Below are 13,845 nucleotides of genomic sequence, written 5' to 3'. Positions count from 1 at the left end.
GCACACCTGTCTGGAGGTGGGTGGAAGAGAAGAAAGCAGTGAGCATGAGGTGTATGGGAGGGGTGCTTGTCAGCTTGACTCCCTCTTTCATAATCTATTAAGATTGGCCCTCTCGGCTGGACTTCATTATAGTAGCCGAGTACCTTATTTAATCCGCTAATTAAAGTCTTTAGTGGAGCTGAATTTTCATATTGAAATGTAATTGGATAAATAATAGACTTAAATAAGCAAGTCTCTGAGGGGGAAACTGTGTGTGTGCGCACACACACACACATGTGTGTATGTGTTGGGTTTCTTTCTTTTTTTTACAAAAATACTTTCTCCTATTCTGTTATGTTTTCCAATCCTTTGGTCATGTAAAGCCAATTTGTGCTCCAAAATTCTCAAAGTTCTTTAAATCACTACAGTTACAGATTATGTGGTTACTAGGGGCTGTGCCCCTGCTTGTTTTGCTTGCCAACGCCTCTGCCATTCCCCCCTAGAGCTTCCCCTTCCAACCACGTGAAGCTACTATGCTCATTTTTCACTTTCCCTCACCCATTTGTTGTTGTTGTTGTTGTTGTTGTTGTCTTTAGAGTACCACCCTCCTTAATTTTTAGTCACCACTCATTTATCACATTTGTATCCTGGCTTTTGTCCAGGAACTCAGGGCAGTGTACATAAGGGTCTTTTCATTTCTCTCACTACCAGCAAAGAAAGAGTTATTGCTCAATGCTACCCGCTGAATATTATGGGGGAGTAGGTGGGAATTTGAGGCCGAGCTCAACACACACCCCACTGCATCACATTGACTCATCATCCACCCATTGATCCATTTTTTAATGCAAGCTCTTCCACTTCTGGCGTAGCCATCCTAGCTGCAGCAAGGACATACAGACACCTTCCCATCTGCCCATCTCTCTGGCAAGCACAACAGGGAAGACCTGCATTTATGGATGGTTCTCCCCCAGCCCTTCTTTCCTCTCACTGTAAATTCGCATGACACCCCCCCCATTTGCAGTATGTATATATTCCTTTTAAAAAATGAAAATGAAAACCTTGGTTCCTGCAGTGTTTGAATGTCTCTTCTCCCTCTATACTGTATTTCCACCCCCAATACCTATCAGAAAAGCTCTTGTTAGCATCCTTCCCCCCATTCTTTTATTGTGCCAACTCTTGAAAACAAATATAGCCCCCCTCCTCAGTATTTAAAGAGCACTGAATCAATTGAACACACCAGTCTTTCTGTTTTCTGCTACAGCTGTCATGGAGGTTCTCCTGTGTCTTATTTACCTTAAAGGACAAGAATTTAACTGAGTGAGAGATCCTGAGGATTATTCCTCAAGAGGGATGAGCTGCATTAGCAATTTAGCACAACCATAACTGGACCACCTTGCAATGACAGAGTATTTGCTTTGCATGCAAAAGGTCCTTTGGTCGGTCCCTTGCAAATCCAAGCAGTGCTAGGAGAGTCCCCTACCTGAAACCATGGAGAGCTGCTGCTCAGTGTTGGTGTAGTACTGAGCTAGAGAGATGGGTCATTGGTCTGGCTTGGTATAAGGCAGTTTTCTATGTTCCTATTTTCTCAGTCATTTTTTTATTTTATTTTTTGCAGGATGGTGGTGATGTTAAAAATTAAAATGTTCCTTATAGCAAAATGCAGATGCACTCCTTCCCACTGTTACCACCTGGGACTCTGGGAGTGCAGCCAGATCTGGGAATGCTGACACACACACACACACACAGAGAGAGAGAGAGAGAGAGAGAGAGAGAGAGAGAATCTGTAGACCTGCTCAAAGGAGCAGAGACATCTACCATCGCCTGCTCACCAGTCCCTCAATATGAGCTCCACCCAATCTGCTGCCATCACCTCTGTACATGTGCCATCAACCTGGGACATCATCAACCTGCCCATTATATTTATGGGGCATCAGCTTGCGCATTATATTAGAATAAGATAGAAGGGAAGTGAAAAGGTGGAAGATCAGGACACTTCAACCAATGTGACTGTTTAGGGAAGTTTTTAATGTTTGAAGTTTTATTCTCTTTTTAATGTTCTGCTGGGAGCCGCCCAGAGTGGCTGGGGAATAAATATTACTATTATTATTACTATTATTACAGTCATACCTCGGGTTACAGATGCTTTGGGTTGCGCGATTTCAGGTTGCGCACTGCGTCGAACCCGGAAGTACTGGAATGGGTTACTTCTGGGTTTTGGCACCTGCGCATGCACAGAAGCGCTAAATCATGCTTTGCACATGAGCAGAAGCACCGGATTGTGACCTCTGCATGTGCAGATGCGGCACTGCGGGTTGGAAACGTGCTTCCTGCACAGATCACATTCGCAACCCGAGCATCCACTGTATTACTGTTGCACTAAAGACAGGTCCCAAATTCTAATTCTCCCGTATGTTAATACTGAGCCATGCCATCCAGAAAGTAGTCCCGCTGGGGCTCAGTAGGACTCATCATGCTTAAATAGTTTTAGAGGTTTGGTGCAAGATAGTTTCAGTGAAAGAAGATGGAAGGACCATAACTCAGTGGTAGAAAACATGTTTTGTATGCTGAGGGTGCCAAGTTGGATCCCTGACATTGCCAGGTAGGACCAGGAAAGACTTTGGTCTGAAACATAGGAGCATAAGAAGAGCTGGCTGGATCAGGCCAGTGGCCCATCTAGTTCAGCTTCCTGTTCTCACAGTGGTGATTCAGAAGCAGGATAACAGCACTCTCCTCTCCTGTAGTTTTCAGCAACTAGTATTTGGAAGCATTCTGTCTTCTTCACAGACTGTCAGTAGTGCTTCAAAGTACTGAGCTAAAGCTGCTCCCTATTTTCCTATCCTTAAGGGGGTCTGTGGATTGTTCTGTCTGTCTCAATGCAGGGATGGCTGGCAAATATCAATGAAGAATAGGAATGCAGATATCACTGTGCAGCGTGATAAGAGACTCCTGCCCAGCCCTCTTCTCATGCAGCTGGAAATACTGTGGCTGTTTAGCAACCTGTGGGTCTGGAGATAGGAGTGAGCCACTGAATGAGGTGCTGCAGCGTACAGAAAGTGAACACTCTGGCCGCACTGCAATGTGTCCAGCCAGACAGTAGTGCATTCAGCACCATGGACAGGGCAGGGAAGACTATAGTGGGCCTCTGTGATCCACACCCAAGCCCTGCTCTCTGCAGGTCAAGTCAGCAGATTAATGCTCAAATACTTGCAGATGTATTGCTCTGCAAAGAGCCTTCTTGCTGTATCAGATGATTTCATCATCTAGTTTTCAAAAGAAGTAGGTCAGAACAAATTGTTTTCTCTGAGTGCTACATATTCCACACACACACACACACACACACACACAAACACAAACACACCCTTGTTGGCTCCCTGCCAAAACAGCTTTATGAGTTCGCCGACCTTTGTAATGGATGTTTGCCGAATATTCAAGGGATGTTTATTTTTTAATGTACTTCTCTCCCCACACTCGCCCCTTTCTGTCGCTCCGCCTCCAGACTGACTGCTATTGACCCCTCTTAACGACTTTAAAGCTTAATGGAGTGAAGACTAAAAAGGGGGCAACATTTCACGTTGCCAGTTGACATTTTGCTTAAGCCATCTGGAGTTCGCTTTTGCTAAACTTTTCTTCAATGCCTTCCCCTTCATTGTGTTTAATTTGCATACCAGTTACTGGAAACCACAGGAGGGGAGATTGCCCTTGTGCTTGTGGCCTCTTTGCAGGTTGCCCACAGGCATCTGGTGGGCCACTGTGAGAACAGGATGCTGGACTAGAGGGGCCATTGACCTCATCCATCAGGCTTTTTTTTATGTACTTACATTAATATTGCCTACAAGTCATACACCCCTGATCTGCCAACCCCACAGTGCAATCTAATGCTTGCTTACTTTCCTTTCTGTTACTTGAGGCTGTCAGTAGTTGTTTCAGCTCAAATCCACCAACTGTTGATGCTGTGAGTCTGCACTCACCCACCCCTTCTGCTGGGTGGAAGAGCATTTTTGAAAGGTTGCAGGAACTCCTGAATTGGTTTGGAAACCTGTCAAGGGTTCCTAAATGAGAAAATAAGTCATGGCAGGCAAACCTTTTTTCCTAAGACAAAGCATGTGCCCTCCATTGCCTCTTGCAAGTATGCAGTTGTTGTGGGGTACTGGTGTATTTCAGTTCATGGAAGTCAGCAATCCCAACAAGATTGGCAGATGTCCTACAATAAGGTTACCAGATGTCCCCATTTCCCGGGAACATTTCCTGGAATTACAGCTTTCTCAGCATTCACATGTACATAGCAAACAATAAGTGTCCCTGGATTCATTGAAAAGAATCTGGTAACCTTATCCTACAAGGGGCTCCATTGTACTCTGCAGTGTGCATGGCTTTCATCAGTTGACTCCAGATCATCCTATCCATACACCCAGAACTGTCATTGGAGCCCTACCCCCAGTGGCAATCAGTGGCAAGTGAGGAGAGGGCATTCAAATGTTTGCCCCCTCTCGCATTTATGGAGCTCTGTCCCTAGGGGGGACCTTTCCAATGGCAGACTGAGTGCTGTTTATTTCCCCAGACTTTTCCTTCGTAACCATTATGCTTTTTTTCTCCCCTCTGCAATAAAGGGGTTTTATTTTGTTCCTTGTATATTTTGTTCTTCAGTGTTTTTAATGAGCCACCCTGAGAATATTTATGGTGATGGGTGACAAATGTTTATTTATTTAGGAAATATATAAAAATTGAACAGTCAAATACAGTCAAATAATGGTCAAGCCTCTTTAAAAGCATTCACTTCATTAAAACAAGAGCACTTAACAATAGCTTTTATACACATTGTTTACAAATACAAATTAATTAAACTAGTGTTGTATACAACATTTAAAAATTGCATTGGATCATTATAAGAGTTTTGAAAATGTGTTTCTATTTTTATGCACTGGAATAGAAATTGGATAACATCAATCCTTACTTCTTTTTTTTACAAAAGAACGTTACATCATCAACTACAATCACATTAAACAGAATTTGATCATCTTGAATGGAATTCCTGTATTATGGAATGCCCTTTCCTCTGCTGGACATGAAGCAGCAACCAGTTGCTTCAGATGTCTTTTAAATCCCTCCCTTTTTTATAAGCACAGGCTTTGCTTGACCAATGAGATTGGGTCCTGTTTTTATTGGTTTGAATTCCCTGAATTTCTGCTTTCATTTGTTTTCCTATGTTTTTATACTACTGTTTTACTGGTTTTGTGTTGTATTTTTCATATTGGACTGCATCCACTGTAGCATGAAGTAACTTGTACCGTCAGCGCAAGGATTTACACTTGCGCAACAGAGCATTCCCCTCTCTTGTCCTCCTATGTGCCGATCTGTTCTGTGGGATTGCCCAACCCTCTGGAAGAGATTTGAGGGGTGTGCTGTGTGTGCATAAGGGGAAGAGGGGGGAAGTTCTGTTGCACAAGCATAAATTCCTGAGCTGACAGAACAAGTGTGTTGGATACCACTCAACATTTGCTGTTTTTATGTGTTGCATGGCTTAGAGGTTTTTTTATTTTAAAAAATTAAGTTGCTTATAAATGCTTTTAAACAAATAAACAGGAGAACGAGTATAATCCTGCAAAAAGTCTTTTGGCCAGAAGCATGTGTGCTGTTGTGCCAGAGAAGAGGGAAACTTTTCTCTGATCAGAAGGTTGGTGGCTTGAATCTGCACAACAGGGTGAGCTCCCGTTGCTCTGTCCCAGCTCCTGCCAACCTAGCAGTTTGAAAGCATACCAGCGCAAGTAGATAAATAGGTACTGCTATGGTGGGGATGTAAACGGTATTTCCATCCACTCTGGCTTCCGTTAATGTATTCCATTGTTCCAGAAGCTGTTTAGTCATGCTGGCCACATGACCCTGAAAGCTGTCTGAGGACAAACACCACAACCCTATAGTCGCCTTTGACTGGACTTAACCATCCAGGGGTCCTTCACCTTTACTTTTTTACCTGTTCTGTCAGAGAAGAGGGAAACTCTGGTAGGACAGCACTCAGGGAAGTCTCATCAGCAGTGTTCCATTAGTAACAGAGACCAAAACAAGGTGTTCCAAGAGAGGCTGAGGATCCAGGTACCCCCTCAAAAATAACCTGAAACTAGGGGCATTCCAGAGCTCACAACTGGGAACTCCAGAGTGTAGCCAAAATCAGCAGTGCTTGAAGCCAGGGCTGATCAGCATTAACGTCAAACCCTGCTTTAATTTTTACCTGTTCCACACCTGTAGTCACATTTGATGTGAGGTGTGGAGCAGATATATTGGGGAAAACAGCCTCACAGGCCCATTTAGTCCCAGAGATCCCCCCCCCTCTTGCTGGCTTAGGAGATCATGGTGTTGTTTGGTGATTGCCAGTTGGGCAAGCCTGACCACTTATCAAAGTTTCCCACAGGAGTTGGGGGGAGTTCTTCAGCATTAAGTAGCTCAGAGTTCCTGATGAATAAACAGTTAATCATTTTTTTAATGTCCTGTGTTTGGTTTTTAGATATGGTGGGGCAGGGGCAGGTCAGAATCCAGCCTGTTTGAAAGCCTGTGTCCTTGACATATTATCAGCAGTGACAAAATTGAAAACAACAAATTGTTCTATTTTCACCACCTATGAAGCATGTCTCCGCCTTAGTTATTTGGCAGAGAGTCCAACCTGCATCAGTGCCTTTCCAGAGACAGTTTAGCAGTGGGAAAATCTCATTGCTGTTCAGCCTGCATCAAAACAGGAGCTGGATTAATGCAAATCATGGATTATGTAATTTTCTCTGTAAGGAAGGTGTCACAAAAGATGTTTCAAATTTGCTATCAAAAACTGAAGGAGAAGAAGGAGGAGAAAACCAAGAGAAACACTTAGTTTAGTTTAGTTTTTAAAAGAAAGGGCAATGAAAGCAAAGTGGTTGATCACAGATGAAGGGGATAAAAAAAGGCCAGGGAAAGTGGAAAATGGGAATAATGTGACACAGATTAATAGCAGGAAAGTACTGGAGAAGGTATGAAAGGGAGAAACTGCTGGTGTTAATAGCAAGAGGGAGAAATGAAATTCTTTAGAAATGAAATGGTGTGTAAGCAGATAACTGGGACTGGGGGATGACTGCACATAGGCAATATTCCTGGATTCAGAATGCTATTTATCTCCCCAAGGCTTTTATATCTCTGCAGGAACACAAAAGGGTGTTTTGCCTTGGTTTTAGAAATGAGAGAATCTTTTACACTAGGTTTGGGGTTTGTTTGTTTTTTACAACCAATCAGTATATAAACTTTATGAAATAAATAAAATAAATGAGATGATCCTGGGATGGTCATGCAACACAAAACACACATACACACACATACACTTTTTCTCTCTTCAATCATGATTCTGCAAAAGAGCTGACACCCTGCATCTCTTCACACTTTGATTTGACATTTAATTTAGTAAAAATGAGCCAGCCAGCTCCTCAGATCTGCTTGAGATTTTTCAGGGGGCAGGGTGTGTGTGTACAAGAAGTCATGGGGGGGATCTTTAAGCCAATCCAAGAGCTCAGAGGCCCAGCAAATGACATGCTCAACCCACCAGCCATCTCCCCACCCCTCAATCCACCATATTCAGCAACACAACACATTCATCAAAAGAATTCCCTTCCCCATCTGCCTCTTGCTTTCCCCCTTCCTCCTGTAGTTATTCTGATCAGTGTGACCACATTCAGGATACCGTGTGCAGTTCTGGTTACCTCAGTGCAGAAACGATATTGTAGGGTTGGGTAAGGTTCAGAAAAGGGCATGCATAATGAACAAGGAGCAACACTCCTATGAGCAAATATTACAGCCTTTGGGACTTTTTAGTGGTGACATGATAGAAAATTATGCATGGCGCAAAGAAAGTGGAAGGACGAATGTTTCTCTCCTTCTCTCATACTAACTAACTCATGGACACCCAGGAAAACTGAATGTTGGGAGTTTCACGCAGAGTTAAGCTATGGAACTCACTCCCACAAGGAGGCAATGTTGACCAACTTGAATGTCTTTAAAAGAGGATTTGACGAAGTCATGGAGGATAAGGCTATCAATGGCTGCTAGCCATGATGGCTGTGCACTGCCTCCACAGGCAGAGGTAATAATGCTTCCAAATCCATTTGCTGGAAACCACAGGAGGAGAGAGTTGTTCTTAAATCCTGCTTGTGGGTTTCCCAGAGATGGCTGGTGAGAGCAGGAGGCTGGACTAGATGGACCATTGACCTCATCCAGCAGGGTCTTATGTTCTTGCGATTGCAGGAACCCTTTGAGAAATCACAGCTCTGATGGTTCTGCAAGCCTGTCCTAGTAGGGGTGTTCACATGTTACATTCTGCGTATATACAGTAGGTGTACACAGTCGTTGAACTGTAGAAATCAAGAAGTGTAAAGGTAAAGGGACCCCTGACCATTAGGTCCAGTTGTGACCGACTCTGGGGTTGTGGCGCTCATCTCGCTTTATTGGCCAAGGGAGCCGGCATACAGCTTCTGGGTCATGTGGCCATCATGACTAAGCCGCTTCTGGCAAACCAGAACAGCACACGGAAACACCGTTTACCATCCCGCTGGAGTGGTACCTATTTATCTACTTGCACTTTGATGTGCTTTTGAACTGCTAGGTTGGCAGGAGCTGGGACCGAGCAACGGGAGCTCACCCCGTTGCGGGAATTCAAACCACCAATCTTCTGATTGGCAAGTCCTAGGCTCTATGGTTTAACCCACAGCACCCACTCACACAACCCCTTTTACTTGGATATGCTTGTGTACAAGCTGTTATCCAGGCATGAGGGCTGGGGGGGGGGCTCTCTGTTTGATTTGAAAAGTTCAAGTTTGACAGATGCTTGCAGTTCAATGTTGAGTGCGAGCTTGGACAGCGCCAGTGGCATCACTGTTGCTTAGCCTCATCAGTGTGTGAAATTCTGCAGGATCCGAAGCTCTTCCATGTTAGGTGAGCAGAGCAAGGAGAGTGGAAGAGACACAGAATTTACACTGAGCAATCAAGACTAGATGAGGAAGGGTTAGGTGGGATTAATCAGAGGAGCATTGGGAGTGGTTTACAAAAAAATGTTGCTGAAGACGAGGGATGTAAGAAGGCAGCCGTTTCCATTCCCACCTGTATTTTATAATGGCTGGAGCTGTTTCCACTCTGCTGCCATTCTCTTTCCACAGGAAGATGCTTTATCTGGCTTACTGTTCGCTATGGCAAACTTTAATGTAATTAATAACTTAAAGGCACCTGCATGGGAGTCAGTTCCTGGGGCTGAGGTTCCTTCACACACACCCAATAAAATATTTGAGGGGGCCAGCCCCACCCCAGTTGATGGGCATTGTCATTCAAATGGTGTGTGCTGTGTCATGTGATCAAGTATGTGGGACAGGGTTACCTCCCCTCCCCCAAAATATTTTATTCAAGTTGGCACCCCTGGGTCAACTGGTAAAGGGAATTGCCTTGATTAGCAGAACCAGGTATGCTACTTTAAGCCAGTTCACACAATCATAATTTTTAAGGTGGAAAAGTCACAGTTCCCTGTATTGACATGATAAAAGTTACTCAATGGAAAAACTGGGACAGAGGAAGCATAGGTGAATTGCACTTCCTCGCCATTACTTCTGTGCTGCTTATTTTCATGCTCAAAATGCCTCTGAGCTTTGGAAAATTCTCTTAGCAAAGTGACTTTTCACATTGTTCATACAGCCATGTTCACAAAATGAAATAAATATTCAGTTCCCCTGCAGGGAGTACAAAAATGCTGCCTAGGAAATGTTTCCTCCCTCTCTAATTAAACATCCAAATGCATTTGAGGTGATGACAATAGTGGCTTAAAGTGGGCCAGTTAGGAAGGCAGATAGAATGAGATGAACTCTGAAAATAGATCCAAATATATTTTTAGCAATTAATCTGGCAAAATACCACTTACTCTATTTGGCACAGTTTTATAGGTGTTCTGGTCCTAGCCATTCTCTCTCTCTCTCTCTCTCTCTCTCTCTCTCTCTCTCTCTCTCTGTGTGTGTGTGTGTTGGGCTGAGGGTTAGCAAGCAGCTCATTCAGATGTTGGCATTTCTCTCTTTGCTGCTACCCCCCCCCCTCATTCTGTATCTAAAAGAAAAACTTACAGGAGAGACTGGGAAACAGCCTGTATATGATTGCAGGTAACTTCTCCTTCATCCTACATTTGAGCTGCATTGTTTCAGAGAAGATTTGAGCCACCTTCCCCCCACAGAAACCTTTAGATCTAAAAACTTGCTTTTTATACCAAGGAGTGGCAAGCCAGCAGCCCAGAGGCTGCCAAGACCACGTCACTCTTGGCTTTTCTCAGCTCCCAAAGTTGCCTTCCACATCAGATTGGAAACATGAGGTTCTGTAACACTTCTGAATTGCCAGACTCATTTCCCAGGAAGGGGAGCAATGAAGCCAGAAGGGGGCAACAAGGTCGTGGAACTGCAGGAGTCAAGCACATTCTTCTATAGAAGTGTTGACTGCCACTGGAAAATTCAAAGTGTCCCCTAAATTATTATTTAAACAAGGAAAACAAGCCAGAGTCCCCAGTTTAATCACAAGTGGTGGTGTTCTTTGTTGTGTTTAAAAAAGAACGTTCCCAGCTTTGCAAGAATAAAATCGAGGGATTGTAAAAAGAAGTTGCCCCCAGGTCTCCTTTTGCCCTCCCCACTTCTCTTCCTGTCTCTTTCTTTTTGTGTTTTTTCAGAAATCGACCAGGGGAGTTGTGGAGATCCAGGAGTGCCAGCCTACGGCAAGAGACAAGGGTCAACCTTTCGCCACGGGGACTCGTTGACGTTTGAATGCCAGCCTGCATTTGAACTGAAAGGACAGAAAACAATCACTTGTCAAAAGAGTAGCCAGTGGTCCTCTCAGAAACCAATCTGTGTTTGTAAGTCAGAGAGAAGGAATGCAGCCTTGAGCCATTTGTGAGGGATGGCAAAGGAGCTGTCGACATTGCACATTTTGGAAATGGGTTATTATGTGGGATATTGAGAAATTGAGGTTTTGGTTCTTTGTTTAATGCAATAACTCTGGAAACATTTTTGAGCAGGTTGAGGGAGGGAGTGAACCTGCAGGCTGCATCTTGAACAAGTAGGTCAACTGGGGGGCGGGGGGCAGGGAATGCTTCAAAGTCTCAGCAGTTTAGATTCTCAGCAGCCCATGCATAGATTGTCTGTGGGGGTGTCAAAGCCTCAAAGTTCAGCAATGACACAGACATGGAGGGTGAGTGGGTGTGGGGAGGGAGTGGACCCAAGCCCACCATCCAGATTGAGCTACCTTGATAATAAGAAACAATGCTACTATGTGGAGGGGCCATTTCATACAACATGTAATCCTTGCCATGTCGTAAGACCATCAACCCCATTTGCTCCTGAGACAATCAGGTGTCCTGGTCTGAGTCTGAATCACACATGAGAGCCTGGTTGAATGTTGCATTCATGTCAACAGAGGCCGCTTGTTGAAAACAGAGAAGGTTGAACAACAGTCTACTTGCCCTTAATATGAGCTGGAATCTCTCAGACACTGAAACTCCTGAGGAAAGTGATTGATAGTCATTGGGAATGCTGATTCCTTCCTTATTCCAACCCATCACATGCCTGCTTACTTCCTCTTTCTCCCCCACTGCCCCCAGTCTGTCCTTGTCCAAGGCTTGGCATGGGGACCATATTGGAGGCCAGGCAGGTGTCATCTCCTTGGATGGATCATACCCACTGCATGTATGAGCTTGCAGGCTTCCCATAGGCATTTGGTTGTCCACTATGAGAACAGCATGCTGAACTAGACTGGCCCCCTTTTGGCTTGATCCATGCAGCTGGGCTCTTCTTGCAGTCTTATGTCCACCTGGCTTCCTTCCTGCATTCTTCCTCCCAGAGTGATAGAAGATGCAGCTGGCATCCTGATGTGGTGGCAGCTACTTACACCCTGGATTTTGGACATTGATCTCCCCATCTTTGGCCATTAACATTTTGTGCTGGGTGTGTGTGATCGGAATTGTGATCCCAAGCAGAAGTAGGCTCCACAACACCAAGATCATAGCAAGAATTTCATAGCAAGAATTTCATAGAATTGTAGAGCTGGAAGGAACCACATGGGTCATTAGCCCAACTGCATGGTCACAAGGCCAGGTAGCCCCATTCCATCCAAAGAGCTGCCCTAGTGCTGCCTGGCCCCTAAGGTAAACATTTGACCATGGAGTGGGGGAAGTGCAGTAGACTGGCATTGAGACTGTGTGAGAGTAGAATTAGGTCAGGCAGAACACTTGTAGTGGGCGTTACTTTCCATCTTGATTCTCCTTTTAGGGGCTGAGTTGAGGCATTCACCTAATATAAGACCTGCCTTGGTTTCTTGTGAAATCCTTAGCTGAAATTTCTGAGCTTCTCCTCAAAAAATAGCCACAGGCAAAGTATTTTTACTTATGCAGCTTAATTTGGGAACATACACAGAATATCATTGACACTCACAATTATTGATTGTCAAACATTATAGAGAACAGAGCATTATATTGGGGAGGGGAGGCGGAATCTATTAATATGTTGCAACTAAAACTGCTCTGGAAACTTTCTGTTAGCATTTGGGGCTGTCTTCTGGGCATGTTTCCATACCAGGAAAACTGGTGGGTACCACACAAATGTGCACACCCCATAACCAAACAAGTCTTGCCACCTATTCAATTGGCTTGAATTATATGCAACTTTCAAGCCTAATTTCAGTAGAAAGAGAAGACCCTTTGGACTCCTGTAAAGGCCTCTGTGCTTGGGGTGGGTGACAGGTTGGTGACCCCTAGTTTAATTTATTGATCTAACTAGTGCAGTTGAAATCTGTGTGTGTGCTTTGAGGTCCAGAGTTGGTGGGGTTTGTTTTGGTATGTTTTGGTTTGGTTTCCGGATCATCCTGGATTATTTTCTGATGGTTCAGTAGCTGGATATGAAGCAGTGCAGGGGGAGGCTTAGAGATGGTAGGAAGGAGTCCATGCAAATGTTTGATCAGGAATTGCAGCAAAATTGGTCAACGTATTAATGAAGAAATCAGCTGTGTCTTTCTCTGCTCTTGATACCCTTTTGCATGAGATGCCACCAGTGAAGGCTTGTTCATAGTTCTAAATGCCATTGCAAGAATGGGGCACTGCCCAACCAAACTCAGTCTGTTCCCAGTTGACCCCCACCTGCCTGTCTTCTTTCTTGCGGTCAATCCAGGGGGTGGAGCCGACTATCAGCTTCCTCCTCCTTAGTCTCAGTGTTGCCTTTGTGAGATTCAATGGGGAGGACAACTAAAGCTAGAATTAGTTGTCTGTACCTGCCATTGGTTCTGGCTCTGCCACTCATTTGCTCTGGCTCCACCCACCATTGGCCTGACTGCCTTGTCCCCCACCAGTCCCAATGGTTAGCAGCCAGCACTGCACATGATACCTGATTGTACATGAGGCTGACCTGTAGCTCTGTAGTTGTGATTCAATATTATTTGAGAATAAGAAGTAGAAGTAGATTGATGGTGGTGGGAATTTGGAGGAGGAACAAAGAGAGTGAAATGTTTAAAAGTGTAAATAAATGCATGTGTGTGTGTTATAACATGGGAACATGGTACATTCATCTTACATCATTTTGTCATATGTAGCTTCTCCATAGTTTATCACCTGAATAGCTCTGGAACAGTTTGTGGACTGCTTCGAGCTGTGCTTGTTCCACAAACCTTCTAAAGTTCATGAGCAGGATTGGATCTGGGCCAAGGAGTGTCACAAATGATCTGGTTCTTTACAGGCTGAAGATTTGGGGAATGCTTCCATGACATTCCATGGACCCTTAATGTCTTGGGAAATGTGCTGAGTAGAACTAAGGGTTTCTTTCAAGCCCACAGATGGGATCAGAAGGTCAGTCAGATAAC

General features: G+C 44.4%; 1 protein-coding gene across 12 annotated transcripts in view; it reads left to right on the top strand.

Annotated features, from left to right (window-relative positions):
• The window catches only part of CSMD2 (CUB and Sushi multiple domains 2), a 495,517-nt gene that overhangs the window by 309,827 nt on the left and 171,845 nt on the right, over positions 1–13,845 (top strand). For 11 of the 12 annotated variants that reach the window (XM_083511538.1, XM_083511534.1, XM_083511539.1 and 8 more), the window contains one exon: positions 10,673–10,855. The exons of the other annotated variant lie outside the window; for it this stretch is intronic. In XM_083511538.1, the coding sequence (XP_083367664.1) occupies positions 10,673–10,855 (183 nt within the window). The remainder of the gene's footprint in view (positions 1–10,672; positions 10,856–13,845) is intronic. 12 annotated transcript variants of the gene reach the window in all.

The sequence above is a fragment of the Podarcis liolepis genome (assembly GCF_965112155.1).
Source record: "Podarcis liolepis genome assembly, chromosome: 7".
In the NCBI taxonomy this organism is placed as follows: domain Eukaryota; kingdom Metazoa; phylum Chordata; class Lepidosauria; order Squamata; family Lacertidae; genus Podarcis; species Podarcis liolepis.
The sequence above is the reverse complement of the archived record's forward strand: the minus strand, read 5'-3'. Positions and strand labels throughout refer to the sequence as shown.